Source organism: Planococcus citri, chromosome 2 (genome assembly GCF_950023065.1).
Source record: "Planococcus citri chromosome 2, ihPlaCitr1.1, whole genome shotgun sequence".
Classification (NCBI taxonomy): Eukaryota; Metazoa; Arthropoda; class Insecta; order Hemiptera; family Pseudococcidae; genus Planococcus; species Planococcus citri.
The window spans coordinates 32834172-32861483 of NC_088678.1; the positions used below are offsets into that span (position 1 = coordinate 32834172).

At 33.4% G+C, this 27312-nt stretch overlaps 5 protein-coding genes across 7 annotated transcripts; all 5 read left to right on the top strand.

Moving 5' to 3' along the window:
• The first annotated feature begins 483 nt into the window (after positions 1 to 483).
• Positions 484 to 7214, top strand: LOC135835460 (facilitated trehalose transporter Tret1-like). Its single transcript, XM_065349722.1, has 4 exons — positions 484 to 648; positions 4447 to 4582; positions 4865 to 5050; positions 5182 to 7214. The coding sequence occupies exons 1-4, from the start codon at positions 610 to 612 to the stop codon at positions 6225 to 6227; spliced, it is 1407 nt and encodes a 468-aa protein (XP_065205794.1). The 5' UTR covers positions 484 to 609; the 3' UTR covers positions 6228 to 7214.
• Positions 7215 to 13600: 6386 nt separating this feature from the next.
• Positions 13601 to 14607, top strand: LOC135834061 (facilitated trehalose transporter Tret1-like). The gene has a single exon (XM_065347899.1). The coding sequence runs from the start codon at positions 13666 to 13668 to the stop codon at positions 14605 to 14607; it is 942 nt and encodes a 313-aa protein (XP_065203971.1). The 5' UTR covers positions 13601 to 13665.
• A 648-nt stretch (positions 14608 to 15255) lies between these two features.
• Positions 15256 to 17752, top strand: LOC135835463 (facilitated trehalose transporter Tret1-like). Its single transcript, XM_065349727.1, has 4 exons — positions 15256 to 15417; positions 16781 to 16916; positions 17045 to 17230; positions 17304 to 17752. The coding sequence occupies exons 1-4, from the start codon at positions 15379 to 15381 to the stop codon at positions 17414 to 17416; spliced, it is 474 nt and encodes a 157-aa protein (XP_065205799.1). The 5' UTR covers positions 15256 to 15378; the 3' UTR covers positions 17417 to 17752.
• A 2368-nt stretch (positions 17753 to 20120) lies between these two features.
• On the top strand, positions 20121 to 24173 carry LOC135835461 (facilitated trehalose transporter Tret1-like). Of its 2 annotated transcripts, none has more exons than XM_065349723.1 (4): positions 20121 to 20308; positions 20396 to 20531; positions 20849 to 21034; positions 21156 to 24173. In XM_065349723.1, the coding sequence occupies exons 1-4, from the start codon at positions 20270 to 20272 to the stop codon at positions 22208 to 22210; spliced, it is 1416 nt and encodes a 471-aa protein (XP_065205795.1). In that variant the 5' UTR covers positions 20121 to 20269; the 3' UTR covers positions 22211 to 24173. The 2 variants fall into 2 exon arrangements, with proteins under 2 accessions (XP_065205795.1, XP_065205796.1); XM_065349724.1 differs by lacking the exon at positions 20121 to 20308 and adding an exon at positions 20709 to 20784 and having other exon boundaries at positions 20411 to 20531.
• Positions 24174 to 24295: 122 nt separating this feature from the next.
• LOC135835462 (facilitated trehalose transporter Tret1-like) lies at positions 24296 to 27097 on the top strand. Of its 2 annotated transcripts, none has more exons than XM_065349725.1 (4): positions 24296 to 24888; positions 24983 to 25118; positions 25605 to 25789; positions 25957 to 27097. In XM_065349725.1, the coding sequence occupies exons 3-4, from the start codon at positions 25654 to 25656 to the stop codon at positions 26991 to 26993; spliced, it is 1173 nt and encodes a 390-aa protein (XP_065205797.1). In that variant the 5' UTR covers positions 24296 to 24888; positions 24983 to 25118; positions 25605 to 25653; the 3' UTR covers positions 26994 to 27097. The 2 variants fall into 2 exon arrangements, with proteins under 2 accessions (XP_065205797.1, XP_065205798.1); XM_065349726.1 differs by having other exon boundaries at positions 25609 to 25789.
• Positions 27098 to 27312: the final 215 nt, after the last annotated feature.

A 27312-nucleotide genomic window follows, 5' to 3' on the forward strand; every position in this document is an offset into this window, starting at 1 on the left:
TGATAATCGTACCTACCTTCAGAGAAACGCCTTTGAAAAAAATTTAGTAGGTATAGGTACGCTACAGCACTTCGTTGATGTCTAAAATTCTGACATTTTTGTTTTTAAAATTATAGTACTTTTTTTGCGAAATTTTCGCCCTTGCAAGTTACATACTTACACGTCTTATAAAGAAATGAAATTTGAGCGAACAAATTACAGGTAACAATGACATGGCAAAAAGTACGTGGGAAATTTTGAACCGTATGAAAGGGGGAGAGGAAAGCAAAACTCCTGCAGTGCCCCACCATTCCAAAAGCCCGCAACAAATTTCAGTGCTCCTCCTCCTCCTGTCCATGCCAACGTAAGTGTAAGTACCCGCTGCCCAATAGGTACCCGGTACCTGCTCACCGCATACATCATACGACACTTACGATAAGATAAAACAATTTATATAGGTAGGTAAAATACACGCTACGTATAAATAGAAGCTGTATAAACGTAAGTAAATTTTTAATGTTAGTTTAAAGTTATGGTTAGGCCTCTACATCCCTCGGTCCAATACAATCGCTATTTTACAAATACGAGTAACACGAAAATAAGGTTGATTACACGGTAAAAAATTAAAAAATGAAGTGTCAATTTCGAATCACAGGTTTCACCAAAGAAGTAAGTGCGTTAACGTTTCAATTTGGAATTTTTTTCTATTTAAAGTACATTAAGGTAGGTACCTACTAACACTCATAAGGCTATAATATTATGCAATGTGGGTATTCAGGAAATTTATTGTTTTTTTTCTTTACCGTGCTCATTTCTACATAGGTACCTTCATACTCTCAAATCCAAGCCAAAATTCTATTATTTTTTTTAGCGCTGTAAAGAAATTTTTCCTTTGTTTTACCACAAGTAGATCGTAAGTTTAGGTAAAAATGTTAAAAATTTCGACGTTTTGTAGCTAAAAGTTTTAGTGGAAACCCAGAGGTTTAATGAGATTTTTTTCTCCATGCACATAAAAGTCTACGAGTATAACCTTTTAACAATTGAGTTTCTGTTTTAAGGTAAAGTACCAGTTATGGATAGGTTTTTTCAATAATTTTTTTTGGGCCCAATTTTGAACCTTTTTTCAAATCTGATAGTTTGTATGTGTAAAGTGTAGCTTTCTACACAAAATATATGAAAAACAATTTTTTTTTTTATCAAAACCTCTATTTTCCAGAGCCATTCAAAAAACCATTAAATTATCCGCAACCGGACTTCGGGCCCGGTTACGGATAATTCAACCATTTCTTACAAAAAAAAAATGCACCAAAATTTTGTGGTTCCAAGTTTTTTGAGAAAAAAAAGTACCAATTGAGGATAGAAAAATCCATTATCCGAAACCAGGCCCCATCTGGAATAAGTTCAAATTTGGTGCTATTTTGCTAAAAAAAAAAAAAAAAAAAAAAAAAAAACGTATTTTCTTGTAATTACTTAAGAACAATCAAGGCTATGAAACCTAAAAAAAAAAAATCAAGAAAAAATTGTTTTTACAACACTAAAATAAGTGAGTAAATCAGCATTCTCTATGATGAACATCAAATTTCAACTGGCCATAACACCTAACACCCAAATGCGTCTATTTTCTCTAAATTGATCGAGAAAATAAAAGCCCGATTGAGGATAGGTCCGAACAAAAAAATTTGGGACCCGATTGCGGATAGAATTTTTTTTTCAAATTTAGAAAAAAATTTACCGGAAATAGAGTCTACACCATAAATAAGTAATGTTTAAGCCACACTAGTACTCTAAATTTGAAAACATGCTCAATTATTACACATTTTATACCTCATCAAATAAGCATGTATGTACCAATGTGACTAAACATTCGCGAAAAATTTTGAAACCCTCAAAAACGGATTCTTTGACTTATTTGCTATCAGAATAGTCCATCAACTGCGAAAAATAACAAACTTATTTACCTTTTTCCATTTTTTCAAAATTTCACAAAATGAAACACTTCGAAAATCACCTAAAATTTCGCACTTTCATTACAGATTTTTTAGGGCTTCGGAGTTGAGAATCACGATGTAAAGTTGTACACATGTTAACCTGATGAAGTGATGACGAAAAAAAAAGATATAATTTTTTAATTTTTTTTTTGGTCACATAGAGCGCCACGAAATGATTATCCATAACTGGTGTCGATATCCGCAACTGGTACTTTACCTTAAATGTTAGGCGATCAATTGATCATTTTGCAATTCAGCAAGCACTTCAAAGTGAATTTCAAAATCTTCAGATACATACTACATATTTTTCAAAACATCGGAATAGGTACATATCACTTTTTGCACACGTCACTTTCAAGTCATTTAGCTCACTCACTACAGAAGAGTAGGTATCATTAAATTATGGAAAACAAAACGTCATCCTACCTAAATAAAAAAAAACCTCCATAGAATCCGATTCCGTGAACATTTCTCATCAATTTTCAACAATTCTTACAAAAAAATAAAAAACAAAAAACACGAGTTTTTATCGAGAGACAAGGAAATCTCCTAGGAGAATAGGGCTGTAACATAAAAGTAGACATTTTTTTCAGAATTTTCATAACCAATGTTCCGTGTTACACAAACTTGAAAACCATAAAAAATCCTGTAAGTTTCTAATATTAGGTAGGCTAACTATTTGGCACTCTTCAAAATTTTTGAAAAAAATTAGATCAAATACATATCTTACCTACCTATTTTATGTACCTATACCTAATAAGATTTTTTGTCCAACTTTTAAAAAATTGAAAAAAAAATTAAAGACTTGCAAAAGTTATCACCTATACGTCAAACAATTTTAAAATACAGTTTTTGATATGTATATACCTATTACAGTAAGTTGAGACTATAGGTATGTTTGATTCTCAATTTAAATAACCATAGTATTTTAAAAATTGAAAGGATAAAAATAAGCGAAAAAAATGATTTATCATCATCAAAAAGTTTTATTTCATGACGTCCGGCATCATGGCTTTCAATGTCAACAATGTCAACAATCCAACAACAGAAATTAAATTAACAAATAACAAAAATACATATAACAACAAAATAACTTCAACAAAAGTATGGCAAAATTCACAAAAATATAACAAGTTCAACAAAAATATATCAAAATTTAACAAAGCAAAACATAAGTTATAACAAATCATAAATCCCTGCACAAATTAGGAAAAAGAACAATTTTACACACATTTCTTCTTCATCTTCATGTACTTATTTGTATATGTACCCGTACCTATATAAAATTTACCCCAAGTGTTTCGTTTCTGATTTTCTCATATAGGTACTTTACATGATTCTATTATGTGTTGGTCTGTTACATTCACATTACATTATTATTAAACAAAATGTGTACTTATATAATGTAATGTATAATGTACATATAATAATGAAACTTGATTGATACTTCGAAAATTTTAGCAAAAAGCAAGACTTTTTGGCAATTAATAGTTAGTGGTATAATAATTATATCTAATAGGTATTTTTCAAATTTTCGTCAAAAAAGCAAGATAATTTCAAGCAATTTTCAACATACGAGTGAAAATTTTTGGCGATTTGTTTCAAAAAAGTGAGTACAAGTTGTTTTATGATTCTATCCCTATATCACGCCTGAGAAAACAAGTATATGATGGTTTTTTATGATCGAAGAATTTTTGAATAGACAGTTATTGACAGTTTTTTCGTCACTGTCAGTGACTGTAAGTTTTTGTTAGTAACTGTCAGTTTTTCATAAGAAACTGACAGTTTTTTATGTCACATGACCTGAAAAATTGTCAGTTTTGTATGAAAAACTGACAGTTACTAACAAAAACTTACTGTCACTGACAGTGACGAAAAAACTGTCAATTTTTAACAAGGAATTTTTGTCAGAAATATTTCTAACAAAAAAACGCAAGACTTTGACAATTTTTAGCAAAAGGCGGGGATTTTTTTGGCAAAAAAGCAAGAATTTTAAGAAGTTTTTCGAAAAAAATTGAGAATTTTTGAAATTTTTAGTTTTAAGAAAAAAAAGCAAGAATTTGTGTCAATTTTTGGAGAAAGTGAGATTTTTTGAAAATTTCTGATTGATAAATTTCCTACATTGTAGTTTTGCTCCAACTTGAACAGAATAGCCAATTCTATTAGATAACTGCGTAGATACTCGTATAGGTACATATAATGCTCGTTTTCACTACAGTGGGTAAGCGATAAAAAACTGCACATTTCATTCTATTAACCGAATTATTCTATACCCTATTCTAATAAGCGGGACTTACTGTATTGCAAACTTTTAGATTTACTTGGAATATTTTAAGTACATACTCATTAATTACGTACCTACTAAGTCAAATGAGCAAAAATATGAATTTGTGACACCTTTCATTTTCACTGAAAACTGACGCCCAGAAATTTTATCATTATCTATTTTTGTTTGTTTTTTGTTTGGTACAAACCGAAGATAACATATTCGCTGATCATACTGACAACTTACATAGTAGGTGGAGCAGGCAGAGCCTACTTGACATTTTTATTTTACCAGTTGGATTTTCCGGACTCGCGTTTTAAGTTGGATGCTGACCAGAAAACATGGATTGGTAAGTTTTGATATTGTATGGTATTTTCGTATATGTTTTCCATAAATTATTGCAAGATTTCATGCTGAATCAATAAATTACGAGTATTAATGAATAATGATCTCCTCTGTATCCCGATGGTAAAGACATTTCAAGTCAAAGAGCAAGGTGTAATATCGTACTATAGTACCTAGACGTGGGGCTTTCATAAAATAAGCTATTCATACATGAGATCTTTCCGAGTACCTACGCATATTTATGTGCCCATTAATTTCTAATTTTTGAATGATTCTTATATTACAGCCAGCTCCTTAGGGATCCTGAGTCCAGTTGGAAGTGTTTGTTCCGGCGTAATAATGGATTTTTGTGGTAGAAAAATATATTTGCTTATAACGTTCATACCTTTCATCATTTCATGGATAATCATCAGTTTTGCAGCTAGTTTCGAAATGCTATTCGTTGGAATGCTCATTCTAGGATTTGGTATAGGTAAGAAAACTTTTGACAATCGATAAAGACTGAATTGGCTCAAGTAGGTATACTTAGAGGTACCTACATGATAATCAAAGTGACACTGCGCAGAGCTTATTTAGGTAATCATTTCATAATTTTTTTCACAGGTGTATCATTCTGTGTGTCCACTTACATATCTGAGATCAGCGTACCAAAAAACAGAGGTGCATTATTAGGTCTGACCGAGGTAGCATACAATGTGGGTGTAACAGTCTGCAGTTTTTTACTTTACAACATCGTGTGGCACGAAGCAGCTATAGTATTCGCTGTACTATCAATAATTTTCATGTTCTCCACGTTACTATTACCAGAATCTCCTGTATGGTTGTATAGCAGAGGAAAACGAGAAAAATCAGTAAAAATCCTAAGCTCTTTGAGATGTTCAAAAGTCGAAAATATCACAGATGAAATAAAAGACATGGAGAAAAACTGCGAAGAAGAAAGAAAAACTTCGTGCGGCGAAACACTGAAAAATATTACGAGAGCTTGGAAACCATTCCTCATAACAATAGTGCTGTTTGCCTTCTTGCAACACACGGGTTATTCCATAATGGTTGCTTATACAATCATGATCTTCGACCGCTTAGAATTACCTTTGGAAAGTACCAAAATTACAATTATGTATTCTGCGGTAGGTTTTATTGGAAGCGTAGCTACGCCATTTTTTATGCATAGAATGGGTCGGAAAACTGTGCTGGGATTGTCTTCTTTTTGTATGGGAGCATGTGTGATAGTTGTAGGAGTGTACGAGGAGATATTTTACCACCAAAATGAGAAATTATTCGCCTACATTGTACCAATAGCCTTCTATGTGTATACGTTGGCTTGCAACATAGGAGTTTTACCAATAAGCTTTATGATTGGGGGAGAACTTTTCCCGAATGAAGTAAGAGGTACAATGAATGGCCTTTATGGCGTTTTCGCATACGCTTATTGGGCCCTGACGTTGAAATTTTATCCAAAATTTATGAACTTCTATGGAATCAAAATCACCATGTGGGTATTTGCTATATCTTGTTTTATAGTTTCGTTATTTGCAGCTTTCATTTTACCAGAGACTCATGGTAAAACTCTGAATGAGGTGCAGGAACAATATTTCAAAAAAAAGAAAAAACCTTCAAGATCAACTGAAGAACAACTTGAATGTACATAGGTAGTTGAATTCTTGTCATTTTTATCAAATATTTCACCTTTGAAGTTCGATCATAGTCTGTAACGTAGACCTAGGTACATAGTTTTTTGAGACGAACGAGAAAATTATTTTGTGAAATTGTCTATCTTTGAAATTAAAGGAGCGATATATGTAGAATAAATTTAAAAAATTATTCACCTACACCGCTATCAATTTTTGAATTAGATTGTTTTGTAAAGGGATTTTTTTCTTTTTCTGGAAATTTAGAAAAGTTTTTAAAGATTCCTACCTATGTACGTACATAGAACCTGTTCAAGCATCTTTCCTCGAGTTCCTCACATTTAGATCAAGAGCAGAGATATTTTGGGACGAATTAAATTCCTCCCATCTGTACCTACTTGAATGCTGATTTCATACCTGATACAGGTGATTGAAAAATCATAACGTTGATATAATACTTATACAAAGTCCCCCCCCCCCAAATGAAAAACTGAACAATTTTGGAAGCAGGAAGAGAAGAATCTCTTGCGAATTGAAAGGAATAATTATAGGAATTCATACGTGATATTGTACATAAGTAGTTACCCATTTCTCAGATATTTTGGGTCCTCATTATCCCTCATTATCATACACAAGTTGACTTCGATAATTCGAGCAGATATAACATGCGGTCATTTTCCCTTCCTTTTCTCATTCAGTCATTCCAGGGCAATGCAACGGATTATCGAATGTAGCAAAATTGACACCCCGAATCGATTGCGACCATTTTCGAGACAATACAGAGCTTCCAGCAGGACTTAGTTTTTCTCCAGCACACTGGAATCGCTTCAAATGCAGCTATAGTACACTTCGGCCGCAATGGAAATTTAGTTCCGTGGTGTTGGAGAAATGAACTTTTAATGTACCTATTTGGTATAATTAGTATTTTTTATATAGTTAGCTGCTTACATTAATTAAATGGTTTTTTAATAATGGATTTCTGTGGAATAAAAATATTTTTACTCATTATGTTCATTCCATTGATCATTTCATGATTAAAAACCAAAATTGCACCAAAACACCTTTATCATACCTACATAATATATGTGTGATCCTCCATGCACGCGGGCACCACAATTACCATAAAAGATCCGGGCACCACAAGGTACTAGGTACGTGTATTCATATTCTCGATCTAACTGATTGAACTTCAAGCGAATTGGTGAGGTTTCAAAGAGAATAAATTTTGATTCGCAGATCGTATTTGCCATACGCCCGAACTGACTCCCAGGTCGTTTTTGACTACATACGAATTGATTCCCAGTTTTTTTTCCTATTCCATTTTACGAAAAGTGAGTATTCATACCTACTCCTCGATTTTTTCTGCTGAGTGTCACTCGAGAGAACCAAAATCTAGCCCTCGAGTGTCAGATTTTGACCCTTTTCTTGCTGTTGAAAAATAAAAACAAGGTGGGAATCAATTCAACCATGTCTATTGTGTTTTGGGAATCAACTCACCAACTCTCATAAATAAAAGGTTCAAAATGGATCCTCAATTAGTAAAAGTTGAAAATCTCAACGGACAGTGAGTTGAACAGTGTTTTTTCAGACTCTGTGAAGCTTGGATCTCACGACATTAGTTTTTAATGGACAGGTAAAGCAGGACGGTCCCGTGCAACCTTTGCGTGAGGATAAAGGCGTTCGCAATTTTTAAAAAATCAGAATGTTATAAAACTTAGGTACTTACCCAACACCAGAGGACGTTTTAAAAATATTTTCATGTTTATTATTTTATCTATTTACTTTTGATTGTTCTTCGCGATTTTATTCGAGTGGAGTGTGTTGGGCGAATAATAACACTTGACTATTTTAATTTCATGGGCATCTAAGTACTTGAAATTCGATCAATAGAACTCGAAAGGATGTGTAATTTTTTAAAAAACCAATTGAAAATAACGTTACCTTAATGCCGAGTCCGTGTATGTCCATCAAAAAAAAAAAAAAAAAAATTGTCTTTTTGCGTCACATGATAAAACTTTGGGATGCCCAGAATTGAAAAATTTACATCTGAGTGCAGTAAAATTGCACCACGGAAGATTCACGAAGCTGACCGATGTTCAATCAGAACTCAAGGAACCCTCCCGAGCATATCCGAACCTTATCAGTGATGCGTAAAATCGTACTTTTTTTTTGTGGACATACACAGATTTGGCATTAAGGTAATAACGATAATGTATGCACAAGGCGTGAGCAAAATAATTCAGGCATTATAATTCACACTCTGCATGAGTTTTGAGAAAAACTTCTTCAGAAATGTACAAATACAATAGGTACTTAACTGGAAAACTTGGAACGAAAAAAATACACTGTCTTACAAAGCTGTGCAAATGCCAACAATATTTCTCAATTTTTTTTTGAGGCTGAAGGGGTGAGGGGGTTCTTATTTACGTAAACTCCATATAAGTAGGTACTAGGTAGGTACTTACGAGTATACATTTATGTTGTTTCAATGATTCCATTCACCCCGTCATGTCAACTCGATCCCAGCGATTATGAAATTTCCGATACGAAGGTGCAACTTATACTCGTAGGTATAGGTACATGATTCTACTGTACGCCTACCCAAGATACTGTGAATGCGCTTATTTTTGGCACATGATGTGATTTATTAACTGAAAATGATAAAGTTGAGCTTCTTTACTCGAATTTCTAGCTGATGCAACATGATGCTCGTGAGATTCACGGTTAATTCCATTAGGTTCTCATGCACTTCGGAAATACGTGAAAAATGCGTGTATTGCTCGTGGTATTCGATTCATTTTCTGACGAAATTTCCAATCGCATTGCTTACCTTAAACAATTAGTATATCATGAAATTGGGCTGATGTTCGCAATATGGATGAGAGTACAATATACAACGTGAGTTCTCATACATGATGAAATAAAGTAAGTCTTGTTTGTAATCACAATTTTCATTTCGGTAGATATATCCTTCAAAAATTACCTACTGACAAGGGAACCTCGTCCACTCGTTACCTCCAATTTGGCTGAAATTAGGCTCACTGAAAGTTCGTGTCATGCACACCTCAGGACCAAATTTTCAAATGCAGAAGTTGATTTTTTGAATTTAGGCAAATTTTTGAAAATGGCTGAAGTAGCTTATTTACGGACAAAATTTTCCAAAAATGGTAAACCAAGAGATTAAATAGAAATAATTTATTTAGATGCTAAAGTCGACCTCCCGAATTGATTTCGACCCATTTCGAGACGATCTGAAGCCTCCAGTAGAAATTAGTTTTTCTCCAGCACCCTGGAATCGCTACAGAATGCGCTGTAATCACCTTTGACCGCTGACATTTTGATCCTACTACATATAAGTTTGATATTCTCAATTGATTAGGATGGTTGAATCGCGAATCCGAGATGACGAGCTCACGAGTGTATTTTTTTACAAGTTGAACAATTCCATATTTAAAAAACAAAAAATCCTGTAGCAAAATTGAAACCCCGAATTGATTGCGACCATTTTCGAGACAATACAGAGCTTCCAGCAGGACTTAGTTTTTCTCCAGTAGCACACTGGAATCGCTTCAAATGCAGCTATAGTAAACTTCGGCCGCAATGGAAATTTAGTTTTTTGGTGTTGGAGACATGAACTTTTAGTGTGCCAAATTTCGGCCAAATTGGAGGTGACAAGTGAACGAGGTTTTTGTGAGTGAGTGTCACATCTAACAAGAGTGAACCACTCGAATCGACAGCAACGAAATTGAGCCGAAGTTTCAAAGTTTGCAAGGTGAATAATTTAGCAGAACAAACAGAACTTCCCTACTATTTGTTAGGTACATTGCGTACGTTTTCCCAAATTGTCAACGTTTCCAAAATTTTCCAAAAAGTAAGTAGGTAGTCATCTATAGAGCTGTGATTTTTATGCTTTGCATATTTTTCTATTGACTAGGAAAAAGGCATATTTGATAAGATCTCCACGAATCGTGAAATTTCCTGACGAATAAACACAATATCATTTTGCACACCTATTTCGCATATTTCAGCACAAATTTCACATTTTAGCAAATTTTAGGGGGAAAACCTGCATATTTTTGGATATTTGAGCAGTCTCTGGAATTTTTTTGCATATTAGGTAACAGAAATATTGCAAAATTGAGATTATTAAGACTTTTTTGTTTTAAAAAAATGCAACACTGCTAAGATGTCACCAAGAAATTTTTTTCCTGGAAATAATTTATAAATTACATGTTTTGCCTATTTTTTAAAACGAAACATGTATTTTTAAATCACTGGGTTCATTTTGTTTTGAATTGACAGTTTTCATGTTTTCTAGCTTGAAAAATCCTTTACAAGGATACTCACTTAAACGGAAATTTTGGCATATTTTTGGCATATTTTGGGTGAAAAAATTGCATAAAATACGTATTGCATATTTTCACTATATTTCTACATAAAAAATTCCAGCTCTAGTTATCTACCTATTTATAGATAGGTAGGTACCTATAGGTTTTAAAATGCACACAAGTCACAGAAGTCCGCTATATATGAACTCAGGTAGTTTTTAGAAGATGAAGTAGATTTACATATTAAGTATGTAGGTAATTTGTATAATGCCTTTTTCATTTTTCAGAATAAAAAGGAAAATTGACTGAAGGTCCGGGATGGCTAAAAAATCGTCTGTGTATTTTCGAGAGGTGAAAATTACAAAGTAAATAATATGTGCAATTATCCACCTTCTTGGGATTTTTTCAAAAAATTGTTGGAAAATAGTTATTTTTGCGTAAGTATTTAAAAACCAATTTAGAACTTGAAAAAGTATTTAAATTCTCTCAAATCCGCGAGTCGTATAAGTTTAAGACGTACCTACGAGGAAATTATCAATTTAGCTTCTGACATGTACATACTTTTGAATTTTCTGTAAGAATTTCTGAAATTGGAGATGTTAAAATCTCTCCTATTTTTAGTTTTTACCTACTCCCAATCCGTCTAATTACTGCTAATAGGTATGCATGCTGCCTAAGTATAGATTGAAACAAAGGTGACAGGAATCAATCATATACCATAACGATTTGTTTCAGTGGCTACCTACTCGTACATCAAGTACCTGTGGTAACCTACAACAACAGCTACGATAAGATAAAAATTTAAAAAATGCGGCAGGTAGGTACATTACATATAAATAGAAGCTGCACGGACGGAAGTAAATTTAAAATACCTACTACATTTTAACGTCTGGTGGTTGGACCATGCTATCGCTTAAAAGTTCAGTGCTACGTCGTACGTAAAAAAAAGATCTCTTTGTCCAATATCATTGATTTGAATTGCTAAACGATTCATTTTTTTTCGGCGTTGAAGAAAACAAAAACGTTACTTGAACAACACTCTGGTTGTAGTGAAAACATAGAAAATGAAGTGTCAACTTAGAATCACAGGTTTCACTAAAGAAGTAAGTGTTGCTATTAATTAATTATCAAATTCAAAAATTTTACCTATGATTTTAAATACCTACCTATCTTTAAAAACATGGCTTAATAACTTTACAAAAAAATTTCTAAACAATGAATTAATCACTTCAATATAATAAATGTTCACCAAAATAAACTCGATCTAAAATTCCAATAGGTACATATGTTGTACATGTATTTGAATTAAAACCTTTTTAAAAATTGCCTCCCAAAAATTGGAAATTTTATTTCTGGGTCCATTTCAATGGGATAAATTTGTAGGTACTAGGATGGACAGTTTAAAAGTTGATGTTTTGCAAATTCAATTTCTTTTTGATTTTATTTTATGAACCGAAGGTAGCATACACACTGATCACACTGACAGCTTACATTTTAGTTGGAAGCAGTAGAGCTTACTTGGCATTTTTATTTCACCAGTTGGATTTTCCGGAGTCACGTATAAAAGTAGATGTCGAACAGAAATCATGGATGGGTATGTTTTGTATGATTTTTCAATTTTTCTTAGCATCGTTTCAACATTACACCCCAGGCAGCTTTTACAATAACTTTTCTGCAAAAGAATAATGAAGTTGAATAAATAATTTTCCAACTTATACAATGTACATATCGCAGCTTCGGTGCAATAAGGTTAGGCATATCTAAAAAAAAATCAGTTATGTAATTTTTACATTTTCACGGGTCAATTGACGTTCTGTATCTAAAAAAGTCACTTGTAATTTTATTTTTCATACTTTCAACTCAAAATTTCAAAAAAACATAGCAATTAGTTTAGAGTTAAAAAAATGTAGCTTTCAAGCATATGAAACGTCCAAAAAATTAAACATTGCTCAATAACTTTTTCAGGGAATGGAAATCTCAAAATATATTTTTTTATGTACCTAGGTAGTATAAAAATAACACAACTACTTTTGAAGCAAATAAAAGCTTATCAACATTTTATTTTGAAATCACAAAAATTTCTCATTTCTTTGGGTACCAAGTTTTTGTTTTCAAAAAAATCATTCATCTTCAGCTTTTCACACTGATATGTTTTGAACGTTTTTGTACAACATGGACCAATTTTAGGTACCCAAAAAATTAGTTTCCGTCTACATTGAAAAGCTTGCATAAATTTCAAAAATTTATGAAAATTGTTTAGTCATTTAAGATTTAGGTACCTACGTACTTAATTTTGGGCATTTCATGGGTAGTTTCCCTTATTGTAGGGCAGTTTTTGTAAAGGCAAGTAGCTCGACAGGCTATTTGGTACATCAAAAAAAGGAAAAATACTTATTGAAATTATACATGTACCAACTTGCGTATTATGTAGACGAGATAGGTAAGCCACCGTTTGCATTTACTTGAATTTAATTCCCAATTTCGTGCGGTTTATATTACAGCCAGCTCCTTAGGGCTTCTGGGTCCAATTGGATGTTTATGCTCCGGCGCCATAATGGATTTCTGTGGAAGAAAAATATTTTTACTCGTTATGTTCATTCCATTGATCATTTCTTGGGTAATCATCAGTTTTGCAAGTAGTTTTGAAATGCTTTTCGCTGGAATGTTCCTTCAGGGATTTGGTCTGGGTAAGAAATCGATTAACAAATTATAAGCTTACAATTGAAGAGCTCTATTCCAAAGTGGGTCAAGTCATTTTTTCCTCCAAAAAATGCGTTTAAAGTTTTTGGTGCTGAAATTTATTCTGTTTCCAAAGGTCGGTGCACCTTTCCTTTCTTTGGACATAGAACAATTACTTGTAGAAAAATTTACTTTGAAAAATCGATCACTTAACCCACTTTTGAAGTGAAAATCTCCATAAAACGTACCTTTTTTTGAAATGACTTAACCCACTTTGGAATAGATCTCTTCAATTATAAGGTAAGTTTATATGGGAACACTTCAGTCATCATTTTTTTTTCTTCAAATAGGCATGTCATTTTGCGTATCCACCTACATATCGGAAATCAGCACACCAAAAAAACAGAGGTGCATTATTAGGTCTTACCGAAGTGACATACAATGTTGGTGTAATGTTCTGCAGCATTTTACTTTATAATGTTATGTGGAATGTAGCAGCCATCGTATTTGTTGCATTATCAACAATCTTCATGTTCTCTACTTTACTATTACCGGAATCCCCAGTATGGTTATACAGCAAAGGGAAGCAGGAAAAATCTGTAAAAATCCTCCGCTCTTTGAGATGCACAGAAGTGGAAAACATCACAGACGAAATACAAGACATGGAGAAGAACTGCGCAGAAGAAACAAAAACCTCGTTCTGTGAAACAGTAAAAAATGTTTGCAGAGCTTGGAAACCGCTGCTCATAACAATATTGCTATTCGGTCTATTGCAACATACTGGGTATTCTATAATGATCGCCTACACAATCATGATCTTTGATCGACTAGAATTACCTTTGGAAAGTGCTAAGGTTACCATTTTGTATTCCGTGGTAGGTTTTATTGGAAGCGTAGCTACGCCATTTTTCATGCATAAAATGGGTCGAAAAAGTATCCTAGGATTTTCTTCTTTTGGTATGGGAGCATGTATGGTAGTTGTAGCGGTATACGAGGAGATATTTTATTACCAAAGTGAAAAATTATTCGCGTACATTGTTCCGGTAGCTTTCTATGTGTATACTTTAGCGTGCAATATTGGAGTTCTTCCGATAGGGTTTATTGTTGGTGGAGAACTGTTTCCAAATGAAGTGAGAGGTACGATGAATGGCCTTTATGGTGTTTTCGCATATGCTTATTGGGCCTTGACGTTGAAATTTTATCCAAAATTCATGTACACTTTTGGCATCAAAGCTGCCATTTGGGCATTTGCTGCATCTTGTTTTATGGTTACGTTTTTCGCGGTGTTCATTTTACCGGAGACTCGAGGTAAAACTCTGAATGAGGTACAAGAACAATATTTCAAAAAAAAGAAAAAGCAGTCGGCTTCCACGATGGAAATACAGCTTGAATAATATTGTAAATTTAGGATCCGAACTTTTAGCATTTTTGATAGCGGGTTCACGAATTTTTCAAATCCAAGGACCGAAGAAATGGGGTGGATGTGATTCGTGTGATTTCTTTCAAGTCATATGTAGAGTCATGGGGTCATTTTCCTTTCCTTTTCTCATTCAGCCATTCTCGTGCAATGCAATAGATTATCACTTATAAGCATTTGGTATAATTAGTATTTTTCCCAGCTTTTTTTTCGTAAATAAAGTGATTTTTGAATGATTAATTGCAGTTTTCTCTCTTATTCTCTATTAAATTTCGAAAACAAGTGAAATGATGACACATTTCATACGTGATTCATATAATATTGCAAAAAAAGTGGGGAAAATATGTAACCATATGGAAGGAGGAGAGAAAGGCAAAACTCTTGCGGCGCCCCGCTATTCCAAATTCCGGCAACATATTTTAGTGTTCTTCTGTCTCTGCCAATACCTATGCTAAGTGTAAGTATCGACTAACCAATAGGTACCTGATACCTGCTCACCATATATCGTACGATACTTACGATAAGATAAAACAAGGTAGGTGTATGTATAGGTAAAATACATGCTACGAATAAATAGAAGCTGTATATAAATCTAAGTATAAATTTTTAATGCTACCTAGTTCAAAGTTATGGTTGGGCCTCTACCAGTTTGAAATTGATCTATCTATTAAATTATACGCATCAAATCTCCCTCGACCCGGTATAATTGTTGTTTTAAATAACGTTGATTACGGTGAAAAATTAAAAAATGAAGTGTCAACTTCGAATCACAGGTTTCACCAAAGAAGTAAGTGCGTTAATTTTAAAGAAATTTTTTCTCATAATTAAAATACATACATTTCACTATAAGCCTAATACTATACAATGTAGCGCTTTAATTTCCAAGGATTTTACAGTAGGTAGAGGTACCTATACCATACTCCCAAATCCAAGCCATATTCTCTTATTATTTTTTCAGCGCTTTAATGCAATTTTTTCTTTGTTTTACCGCGGAAGATCTTATCTATGTTTAGGTAAAAATCGAAAAAAAGTTTGCATTTTGCTGTTTTGGAAAATACTGTACGAGTAATTCACGATTATCACACCTTCACAGGAACAAAAGTTTTAATGAAACCCCAGAGTCCTAATGAGGGTTTTTCTGCATGTATCGGCCTATGTCTATTCCTTTTGACAGTTTGAGTAGCTGTTTTATGTTAAGTGATTATTCTGCAGACCTTTTCTCAGTATTCAACAAGCACTTCGAAGTGACTTTCAACATCTTCAGATCGTATTTTTTAAAGCATGCGAATAGTTACGTATATGTATCACTTTTTGCACGCGTCACTGTCTATAGTCATTTAGCTCACAACAGAAATGTAAGTGTAGGTATCATTAAATTGTAAAAAACATATGTCTTCTTACCTGCTTCACAAAAAACATCATAGAATCTGATTTCATGAACATTTTACATTTCTCATCAATTTTTAATAATTCTGATAAAAAACAAAAAAACAAAAACACGAATTTTTGTCGAGAGACAAGGAAAGAAGGACCAACATTATATGTACCTACCTACTTTTACATGCATAAATGTAAAATCAAATTTATAATCTCTAGGATTTTTTCACGAAATTTTTTTGGGGTTTTCAAAATTGTGTGACAAAAAGTTTGTTAATATCGAGCTGAAAAAGTGGAAGAATATAGGGCTAAAACATAAGAGTAGGTATGTAGGTATTCTTTTTAAAATTATTATGATCATGTTCCGTGTTACACAGACTTTTTAAAACTAGACCAAATTCTTTTAGTTCATAATATTAGGTAAGTAACAATTTTGTACTCTTCAAAATTTTTGAAAAAAAATTAAATCAAATATCTTACCTATTTTATAGGTACAATAAGGTAGGTACTCGTATTTTGTTTGACTTTTAAAAACTTGAAAAAAAAAATTAAAAAGTGCTAAAGTTAGGAACTTCAAAGTTCAAACTATTTTCAAATACAGTTTTTGATATTATTTCAGACTTTTATTTTTATTTGGAATTCTAAATAGGTACTTAGTCAACATGAGCAAAAATATGAATTTCTGATATCTTTCATTTCCACTGAAAACTGATGTCTACAAATTTTGCTATTCATCTGTTTTTGTTTGTTTTTTGTTTTGATACAAACCGAAGATAACATATTCGCTGATCATACTGTCAACTTACATAGTCGGTGGAGCAAGCAGAGCTTACGTGACATTTTTATTTTATCACTTGGATTTCCCAGACTCGCGTTTCAAATTAGATGCTGACCAGAAAACATGGATTGGTAAGTTTCAGCATTGTATATGTGGCTTTTACACAATAAGTCATCCTTGGTTATAAATGATACCTTTCTATGTACGAACATACCTATCTGCCTTAATTTCTCATTTTTGAGTGATTCTTATATTACAGCCAGCTCCTTAGGGATTCTGAGTCCAGTTGGAAGTGTTTGTTCCGGCTTCATAATGGATTTTTGTGGTAGAAAAATATATTTGCTTATAACGTTCATACCTTTCATCATTTCATGGGTAATCATCAGTTTTGCAGCTAGTTTTGAAATGTTGTTCGTTGGAATGCTCATTCTAGGATTTGGTATAGGTAAGAAGACTTTTGACAATCAATAAAGAATAAATTTGCGCAAGTACCTAGGTACATGATAATCACATTACAGGTGTATCATTCTGTGTGTCCACTTACATATCTGAAATCAGCGTACCAAAAAACAGAGGTGCGTTATTGGGTCTGATCGTGGTAGCATACAAACGTGGGTATAACGATCTGTAGTATTCTACTTTACAACATCATATGGCACGACGCAGCTATTATATTCGCTGTACTGTCAGCAATTTTCATGCTCTTCACTTTACTAGTACCAGAATCTCCAGTATGCTTATATAGCACAGGAAAACGAGAAAAATCAGTAAAAATTCTCTGCTCATTGAGATGTTCAAAACTTGAAAATATCGCAGATGAAATAAAAGACATGGAGAAAACCAGCGAAAAAGAGAGAAAAACTTCGTGCGGCGAAACACTGAAAAATATTACGAGAGCTTGGAAACCATTACTCATAACAGTAGTGATGTATGCCCTCGTGCAACACACGGGTTATTCCATAATGATTGCTTATACAATCGTGATCTTTGACCGATTGGAATTACCTTTGGAAAGTACCAAAATTACAATCATGTATTCTGTGGTAGGTTTTATTGGAAGCGTAGCTACGCCATTTTTCATGCATAGAATGGGTCGGAAAACTGTCTTAGGATTGTCTTCTTTTTGTATGGGAGCATGTGTGATAGTTGTAGGAGTATACGAGGAGATATTTTAACACCAGAGTGAGAAATTATTCGCCTACATTGTACCAATAGCCTTTTATGTGTATGCGTTAGCTAGCAACATCGGAGTTCTACCAATAAACTTTATTATTGGAGGAGAACTTTTCCCAAATGAAGTAAGAGGTACAATGAATGGTCTTTATGGCGTTTTCGCATACGCTTATTGGGCCCTGACGTTGAAATTTTATCCAAAATTTATGAACTTCTATGGAATCAAAATCACCATGTGGGTATTTGCTATATCTTGTTTTATAGTTTCGTTATTTGCAGCTTTTATTTTACCAGAGACTCATGGTAAAACTCTGAATCAGGTGCAGGAACAATATTTCAAAAAAAAGAAAAAACCATCAAAATCAATTGAAGAACAACTTGAATGTACAATTGTGCAAAATTGAACTTTTGATATTTTTATCAAATGTTTCACATCCTAAGAATAGTCTTTGGAAGAGGGGAAAAAAATTTCGGTTATAGGCAGGTATAGAAAAATGATGACAATAAGCACAAATAAGCTCATTCAAATTCAAGTACCAAGACAATTTCACAAAACAACTTTTTTACTCGTCGCAAAAATAACAGCATAGGTAATCGACCTTCAAAGTTGACTGTTTTTTAAAAGGAGTATATTCTTCGCTTTAAAAGGTGGAGCCTGAAAAATTGTAGTTTTTTTTCGTTGAAATTTAGACACGTTATTAAAGATACCTACCTGGAACCTGATCAAGCGTCTTTCACAAGTTCCCCACGTCAAGACCAAGAGTAGAGATTTTTTGGTAAGAATTAAATTCTAACCATTCTGCACCTACTTAAACGCTGCTCAGGATAAAATCGTTTTCCAAATCTTCACGTTTTTAAATCATTTGGAAATGATTAAAACAAATGCCATCCAACTTTGATACAGGTAAATGAAAAGCAATACCGTTGATGCGATCTCTATTTATGTAAGCCCTCCCCCCCCCCCTAAAAAACAATGAAAAACTGAAGTGGCAGACGAAAAATGAGGTGAAAATTTCTAGGAGCAGGAAGGGAAGAATCTCTTGTGAATTGAAGGGGAAGAGCAATCTATAGGAAATAGGAATTCGCACGTGCTATTGTACGAGTAAGTACGTACATAGGTAGTAACTCACTTCTCAAAGATTTTGCGTCATATTATCGTACACAAGTTGACTTCTATAATCCAAGCAGATAACATGTGCCTACAATTAGCGTCATAGGTATTCATGAACTTGAGAATTTTCTAGACAAGGTTGAGTTATTGTATGTAATGTACATATATCATTCTGTCTACAATTCAACATTAATCAAATTTTGATGTTTGTTTTAATAAACACCCAAATAAACATTATGAAAAGAAACAACAATTTGTAATTTTGAACTGGCCAGTGGTACACGAAAATGTGTTTTTAGATGATTTTAGAAATCGAAAATCATCACACTCGATCACGTGATCTAAGAAATTCTAGAAAGTGATATTAAAATTTTCATTCGAAAAAAATTTTTAAGTTCTATCAATATAAGACAATTTCAAGATTTCAAAAAAAAATGCATTCCTACTAACTATTCTTCATGTAAATATCCCTGTTTTATTGTGATTTTTTTTTTTTTTTGAATAAAATTATTGGAATCAATTGGTTCTATTTTTAAATTTTATGATTAATAGTAGTTTATTTTTAAGAAAGTATGCAAAATTGTAAATATTATCGCTTCATGGCGCATGTTTTGTAATTTTATCGACCAATTTGAGTACCAAACGATCAAGATTTTAGCATCCAAAAGATTTCTACTCATTTATTTCAAAAGTACATAATATGTACATATAACAAATAATTAAACACAACCAAGGTAGGTATATTCTCAACTTTGATTTATCATTCAATATTTTTTAATAAATGTGACAAATTTTTATATTTATTTAATTTTTTTTCAACTTGAAATTTAGTTTTTTTCACTCATAACAAACCATGTAAGAGTTCCATCTTTAAGGCCAAATTTTTACGCCGATTGCACGAAATTTCGCTCACTTCGTTTTTAAAATAGGTAAGTACCCATCGCAAAACCTAAAAAAAAAAAAATAAAAACACATCTGGTAACACAAATTGCGTCCGATTTCGATTTCAAGCATCACCACATTGAAACGCTCTCAAAATGATAAGATAAAAACCTACACGAACCCAGACAGAAAATAATCTTGCAACAAAGCTTCAAAAATAAGCAACCAATAATTAAATAGACCAAGTTGAATTTATAAATTTTCGATGTGCCGTGATGTATTAATGTACATTTTCATTTCACATAAAATTACCATAAAATGAAGTTTCAGTTTCGTGTCACCGGTTTAGTCAAAGAAGTGAGTACCTGTACATACCCATCTTATAAAAATTATAATTTTGTACCTAGTTTTAGAATTCATTTTTGTACTTTTATTCATTTACAGACAAGCTATGCATTGATAGTTTATTCAATTTGCATAATAGGGGGGATTGCGAGAACCTACATGGTGTTTTTGTTTCATCAGTTGGATCTTCCAGAGTCTAAAATCGTTGTAAATGATGAACAGAAATCTTGGATTGGTAGGTGAATTGAAGGCCTTCGTGCGATGATGTTGCATAGTTTATTTCCGAGAATATCGATTCCACAATCCATACGCTTACAAAAGTTTTGAGCTTACTCTAATGGATTCGGATTTTGAATCCATTTTTTGAAAATATTGTGACGATCTTAAATCTAACATTTCCTTCTTGTGATAGGTACTCCTGAAAATAAACTAACAACTTTCAGCATCAAGTACTCCAATGCAGTAGGTTAAAAAAAATAATGCTTCACGTAAGGTACTTATTTATACCTACTCACTCGTACCATTTCAGTACATGTACGAATTTTTTAATAGGTAGTTCGTTGGGAATTTTATCACCAATAGGATGCGTGCTTTCCGGAACATTGATGGATTTGTTTGGAAGAAAGCTTTACCTTTTTGTTATGTTCATACCACTGGTAGTTTCATGGATAATTATCGCTTTAGCAAGTAGTTACGAAATGCTCATTTTCGGAATGATTATTCTAGGATTTGGCATGGGTAATAATTGACTTGGAATATTCGTCCAAGCTGAATTATGTATTTTATTATTTCGATATTTTGAATCAGTTTGCATTAGAATACCTATACCTACTTACTGAAATGCTCCACTTATTTACAGGAATGGGATTCTGCGTCAGCACCTACATATCAGAAATTTCATCACTTTCACACAGAGGTGCTCTTCTAGGACTGTTAACCGTTTTTTACAACCTAGGTCCAGTACTATCCAACACACTGATGTATTTCATGACATGGAAGCTCTGTGCTTGGATCTACGCCTTGTTATGTGTTTCCTTCATGCTCTCCACGTTCTTGCTCCCGGAATCTCCCGTATGGCTTTACAGCAAAGGAAAAAAAGAGATTGCAATTCAAACTTTGTGTTCAATTCGATGTTCAAATATAAACGACATTAAAACGGAAATAGAAGATATGGAGAAATCAAACACAAACAAATCTGAAAGAGCATCTTTCACCAACATTATTAAGAAAATGTTTGGTGCTTGGAAACCTTTCCTCATTGTCGTTGTATTGCAGCTTATAATGCAACACACAGGTTATGCCATTTTAATTAGTTATACGATGTTAATCTTTGATCGATTACGATTACCGATTGATAGCTCAAAATTCTCCATTGGGTATGCGATTGCTGGCGTCATAGGTTCGGTAATTGCTCCTTATGCTATGCATAGAACGAAACGCAAGACTCTCCTGGCAATTTCTTCGTCAATTATGGGATTATGTACTGTGGTAATTGGTACTTATGAGGAAATTTTCTATGATCGTGACGATAAATTTTTTCCTCACATTGTATCCATATCATTCTATGTGTATGCTGTGGCGTGTAATGCTGGAGTTTTGCTGATTGCTTATAGCGTTGGCAGCGAGGTATTTCCCAACGAAGTTCGTGGTATTATGAATGGTCTTTATGGGGTATTTAGCTACTTCTATTGGAGCGTCGCGATTAAGTTTTATCCAACTTTGATAAATATTTTCGGTGTCAAAATCATAATATGGTCTTTTGCTGGGTTCTGTTTTTTGGTCACTGCATATAGCTGTTTGATTTTACCAGAAACCAAAGGTATGACCCTGAATGAAGTACAAGAAAAATATTTCCAAAAAAAGAATAAACCAAATCGAAAAACCAAGATGCATAATGATCTCGTTTTACAATGAAATTCAGGTGGATAAGTATTGTGCATGCCTGTCACACCACCTCTCCCCCATACTTGTTTTGCAAAAAGGAGAGTAGATATTTCATGCCCTTCCTTCCATCACAAAATCTAGCATTTATTTCATAGATTTATCAATAATTATGTGAGGCAAGATTTTTACTAATAGGTATGCGTGATTATTTCACTCGATTTTATGCCTTCCTCTCAGAAATTTGGTTCATTTTGAAAAAAATCTAATAAAACTTTATACTTTCAGATGAAGGATTGGTGAACCGTTGGTGATGGAAATCTGCCAACTTCCTACAAAAACAAAACAAACAAAAAAGTTTTCAATTTTTTTTTCTAAAAATATTAACTCCTCCTAACAATAAATCATTCCAAAAACGTTTGTGCTCCTTTCATAGAAAAATATGGAAATGGAGGGTTCAAGTTAGCTGAAATGTTTCCTCTCAGAAAATTTGAGAAGTCATCGAGAAATAAACCTATTCTGATTTCCGTTGTTTAAAATTCTAATTCACTATTCATTAGGGTCATTCCACGTCAATTAGACCAAGAAGTGGTAGGGGGTTCAGCGATTTTTTTGAAATTTTTCCTGTGGAAAGACCTAACGAAGGGATGACCAATTGCGCAAATCGCAGCCCTCTAGCCCATTTCTAAAGGCAGCCGGGGGGTGTCAAAGTTTTTAGTGAACCTAAATTATATCATCCATTTCAGCGGTGGATAATAACTCGATAACCGCTGTACCTACCAAAATGGATCATTTTCTCATAGTTAGGGGTTTTGAAAGGCAATTTGGTGATATCATAAAAATCAGTGTTGCCACTTTTTTCGTACAAAAAATTAGCTCAAAAGTTTCAAAACGTAGTTTTCATATCGTTCCGACTCTCAAAAGTTCTGAAAAAAATATATTATGGACAACTTTTTATGCTGAACAACATATTAAAAAATTGGAATGGTACCATGTTGCAAAGTTGATGTTAAAAAATTTAAAGTTTACGAAAAAAATCGATTTTTTGATTTAAAACATGAAAAAAAGTTTTGATAGGTGAAGTTGACCCATTCTACCCATATTTTTACGTATCTGTTGAAAAAGTTTAAAAAACCCTTTCACTCAATGAAATGAACTCCTCACAAAAAAATCAAAATTCGAAAAAATTCAATTTTCAATTTCTTTGACACCCCCTGGCTGTCTTTAAAAATGGACTGGAGAGCTGCGATTTGCGCCATTGGTCATACCTTCGAAAGGTCTTTCCACAGGAAAAATTTCAAAAAAAATCGCCGAACCCCCCTACCACTTCCTGGTCCAATTGACCCCCCTACTGACAAGAAATACGCGGTGCTGCATGGCGTAAAAATGACAGTGCGTATTTCATGCAATTAAATGGGACTTCCCGTTGTGTACGCCTCGCGTAAGTGCGTAAACGCGGTCTATACGCGGTGAAAATGTCATCCGTAATCGCGGATTTGCCCTTATCCGCGGTCAATCGCACACAAAACCGCGTAAACTTGACAGTAAACCGCGTTTTCAGGGGCGTTTACGCCAGCGTAATCGCGGATTCCTTGTCAGTAGGGCGTGAAATGGCCCATTAGGAAAAAATTATTTCATCAATTTGTTGATTTAATCATTTATAATAAGGAAACCATTGCCAACTCGTCAAGTGGAAAAATCTAAATTATTACTTCTTCTACGCTCTTAAGTCGACCCCTTCCTATTCATGGAATGATGAGAGCATTTTTGAAGAATTAGAGATTTCCCAATTTGTAAAAATGATACACTTTTCAACTCATCATCTTGGATTTGTGATTCATCTCATCCTAATCGATTTGGAAAGTCAAACTTATCACAGGATTACATTTTTAGCTGCTGAAATTGATTTTTATGAGAGGGGTCATTTTTATTCTGAAAAAAAAAAAAAAATGATCACCATAGATGGATATTAATTTGAAAAACAGTCTGTCCCAAATCTTAAAAAAAATATTTCTCTTCAAAAATATCAACCATGATCAAAAATGTTTTTGAAATTTTTAGGCTACAGAAAAAATTTTCAAAATTGGAAAAGAAGAATCTCTCGAATACTGAAATATAAGAAAACCTATTTGTATGTGATATGTACCAATACTTATACCTGCTCACTTTTCAACGATGTTGTGTCACAAAATCACCAATAATCTAACCAGATAAAGTGCAATAAAAACTGTCACATTCAAACTTGAGAACCGTCTTGACATGTTGGAGGTATAATTCTGTTCGCCATTCGACACTAATTATTCAGTGTTTATTTTTTTAAAAAAATACAACTAAATACCTAAGTAGGTATCTAAAAAAATAAATTATTGTTACAAAAATGAAAATTGAATGAAAATACCGCACATGTTCAAAACTTACTCGTACAATAAATTTTTCACCTACAACTTCGAATCGTATTCATTTCAGGAATATCATTCCTAATACATGAATTGAAATGCTCTCAGAACGATAAGATAAACACCTAATCCAACATAGACCGAAAATCTCAAGTACAATACAAAGAACCAAACATCAGCAACTAACCATAAAATATAGGTGAAGTTGAATTCATGTACCCACCTTTTTAGTTCGCGTTGACACACATCACATGTTGAATAAAAATTGTCATTAAGATGAAGTTTCAATTTCGTGTCACTGGTTCATTCAAAGAAGTGAGTAAATTATAGGAATTACACACAAATACAACAATTTCAGATTTTATTTGTATACTTTTACTTATTCACATACTGCGTATAACATTTGCAGACAAGCTATGCGCTGATAGTGTTTTCAATTTATATAATGACCGGGATAGGACGAACCTACATGGTGTTTTTGTTTCATCAATTGGATCTTCCAGGATCTGTGATTGTTGTAAATGATGAACAGAAATCTTGGATTGGTAAGTGTGTAAATAATTGGACGGTTTGGTATCATCATTACGATGGAGAACTTTTTGAAAAATGTGCCTGCATTAATTTTGCGAGTTCTCCCAAATTGGAGTTTTCTGCACATGACATTGAAATTTTTCTAAATTGGTTCCAAGATTATTTTTAAGATAGGTAAGTGAAATCCAAAAAAATAATTAAAATTGAGAGAAAGTCATTAGTTTCAAACACCTTCCTCCTCTTCCACACCTAGGGTTGGTTATTCAGTCATAGATTCTTAGTGTGAATTGTTCGTTAACCAAAAACGAGAAATAGAGTACCTAGGTACATGGAATAAAAATTAAAATCGCAGCTCAAAGGACGAGTCATCGTGCTCACTGAGATACAGTCTTTTTCACTTGTTAGAAAAGTTTTTAAGCCCAGGAAATTTTGCATTTTATCTGTGGTATGGTACACTCATTTCCCTTTCTTCAAATCTTTATTTAATTTTTATTTCCTAGGTAGCTCGTTGGGAATGTTATCACCCATTGATGTGTGCTTTCTGGGACAATGATGGATTTATTTGGAAGAAAACTTTACTTTTTTGTTATGTTCGTACCAATGGTAGTTTCATGGATAATTATCGCTTTGGCGACCACTTATGAAATGCTCATTTGTGGAATGGCTATTTTGGGATTTGGCATAGGTAGGTTTAACTATAGTACCTAAACATAGTACAGATTTGTATAAATAATCATAATCGTATTTATGTATTACCGAAGGAGTCTATTACAAATTTAAGAAAGTACCTACCTTCTTATTGAGAATCAGTTGGATGTACATATTTACAGAGTAAACCTCCTTTATTTATAGGAATGGGATTCTGCGTCAGCACCTACATATCAGAAATCTCATCATCCGCGCACAGAGGAGCTCTCCTAGGACTAATAACAGTTTTTTACAACATGGGTTCAGTAATATGTAATACGCTGATGTATTTTACAACATGGAAAACCTCCGCTTGGATCTACGCCTTGCTATGTGTTTGCTTCATGCTCTCCACGTTCTTGCTACCCGAATCTCCTGCATGGCTTTACAGCAAAGGAAAAAAAGAAATTGCAATTAAAACTCTTTGCTCGATTCGATGTTCCAATGCGAACGATATCAAAACCGAAATAGAAGATATGGAAAAATCAAACTCAAACAAATGTGAAAAATTCTCTTTCGCAGGATTCATTAAAAAAATATCCAGCGCTTGGAAACCTTTCCTCATTGTTGCTATGCTGCCACTTTTATTGCCGCACTCGGGTTTTTCTATCTTGGTCAGTTATACCATCTTTTTCTTTGATCGATTACGATTACCGATTGATAGCTCAAAATTCGCCATTGGGTATGCGGCAGCTGGTGTCATCGGTTCAGTAATCGCTCCCTATATTATGCATAGAATGAAACGTAGGACCTTAATGGCTATTTCTTCATCTACCATGGGATTATGCGCTGTAATCATTGGTATTTATGAAGAAATTTTCTACCATCGTGATGATAAATTATTCCCTTACATTGTATCCGTGTCATTTTATGCGTATGCGGTGGCTTGTAACGCTGGGGTTTTGCTGATCGCTTATTGCATCGGCAGCGAGGTGTTTCCAAATGAAGTTCGAGGAATTATGAATGGACTTTATGGTGTTTTCACCTACTTTTATTGGTCTGTTACGATAAAACTTTATCCAACTTTGATGAATATTTTCGATATTAAAATCATAATATGGTCTTTTGCCGCGTTCTGTTTTTTGATCACTACGTATAGCTATTTATTTTTACCAGAGACCAAAGGTTTGACTTTGAATGAGGTACAAGAGAAGTATTTTCAGAAGAAAAGTGCACAAAAAATGGAAGAACAGGATGCATGATGATCTCGTTGTAAAATGTACAACGTAGGTTTTATAGGTCCCTACTATAAGTATTTTTCTTTTTTTGTAAACATTTATGTTAATATAATTGTTTGTTTTCGTCATTTTTTCTATACCTAGGTACCTAATTCTCTCTCTCTGTACAAATTTTCATGAGTTGAAGTTCGTTTTTCGAATTTCAAAAAAATTCAAATCAGCTTATTTCCCATCAAAAAATAAAATATACAATTTTCTTGAAATCTACTGTTTTTTTTTCTCTCTGTCTCTCTTAAGTTCAAATCAGATATTAATCAAATAAGTAAAAATATCGTACATACCA

Bases quoted from the DNA above. Each gene is read 5' to 3' on its own strand.
- LOC135835460 (XM_065349722.1), top strand. From the start codon at position 610: ATGAAGTGTCAATTTCGAATCACAGGTTTCACCAAAGAA. The intron at 649-4,446 runs GTAAGTGCGTTA...TACAAACCGAAG, and splicing joins TCACAGGTTTCACCAAAGAA to ATAACATATTCGCTGATCAT. The intron at 5,051-5,181 runs GTAAGAAAACTT...TTTTTTTCACAG, and splicing joins CATTCTAGGATTTGGTATAG to GTGTATCATTCTGTGTGTCC.
- LOC135834061 (XM_065347899.1), top strand. From the start codon at position 13,666: ATGTTCTGCAGCATTTTACTTTATAATGTTATGTGGAATGTAGCAGCC.
- LOC135835463 (XM_065349727.1), top strand. From the start codon at position 15,379: ATGAAGTGTCAACTTCGAATCACAGGTTTCACCAAAGAA. The intron at 15,418-16,780 runs GTAAGTGCGTTA...TACAAACCGAAG, and splicing joins TCACAGGTTTCACCAAAGAA to ATAACATATTCGCTGATCAT. The intron at 17,231-17,303 runs GTAAGAAGACTT...ATCACATTACAG, and splicing joins CATTCTAGGATTTGGTATAG to GTGTATCATTCTGTGTGTCC.
- LOC135835461 (XM_065349723.1), top strand. From the start codon at position 20,270: ATGAAGTTTCAGTTTCGTGTCACCGGTTTAGTCAAAGAA. The intron at 20,309-20,395 runs GTGAGTACCTGT...ATTCATTTACAG, and splicing joins TCACCGGTTTAGTCAAAGAA to ACAAGCTATGCATTGATAGT. The intron at 21,035-21,155 runs GTAATAATTGAC...ACTTATTTACAG, and splicing joins TATTCTAGGATTTGGCATGG to GAATGGGATTCTGCGTCAGC.
- LOC135835462 (XM_065349725.1), top strand. From the start codon at position 25,654: ATGATGGATTTATTTGGAAGAAAACTTTACTTTTTTGTTATGTTCGTA. The intron at 25,790-25,956 runs GTAGGTTTAACT...CTTTATTTATAG, and splicing joins TATTTTGGGATTTGGCATAG to GAATGGGATTCTGCGTCAGC.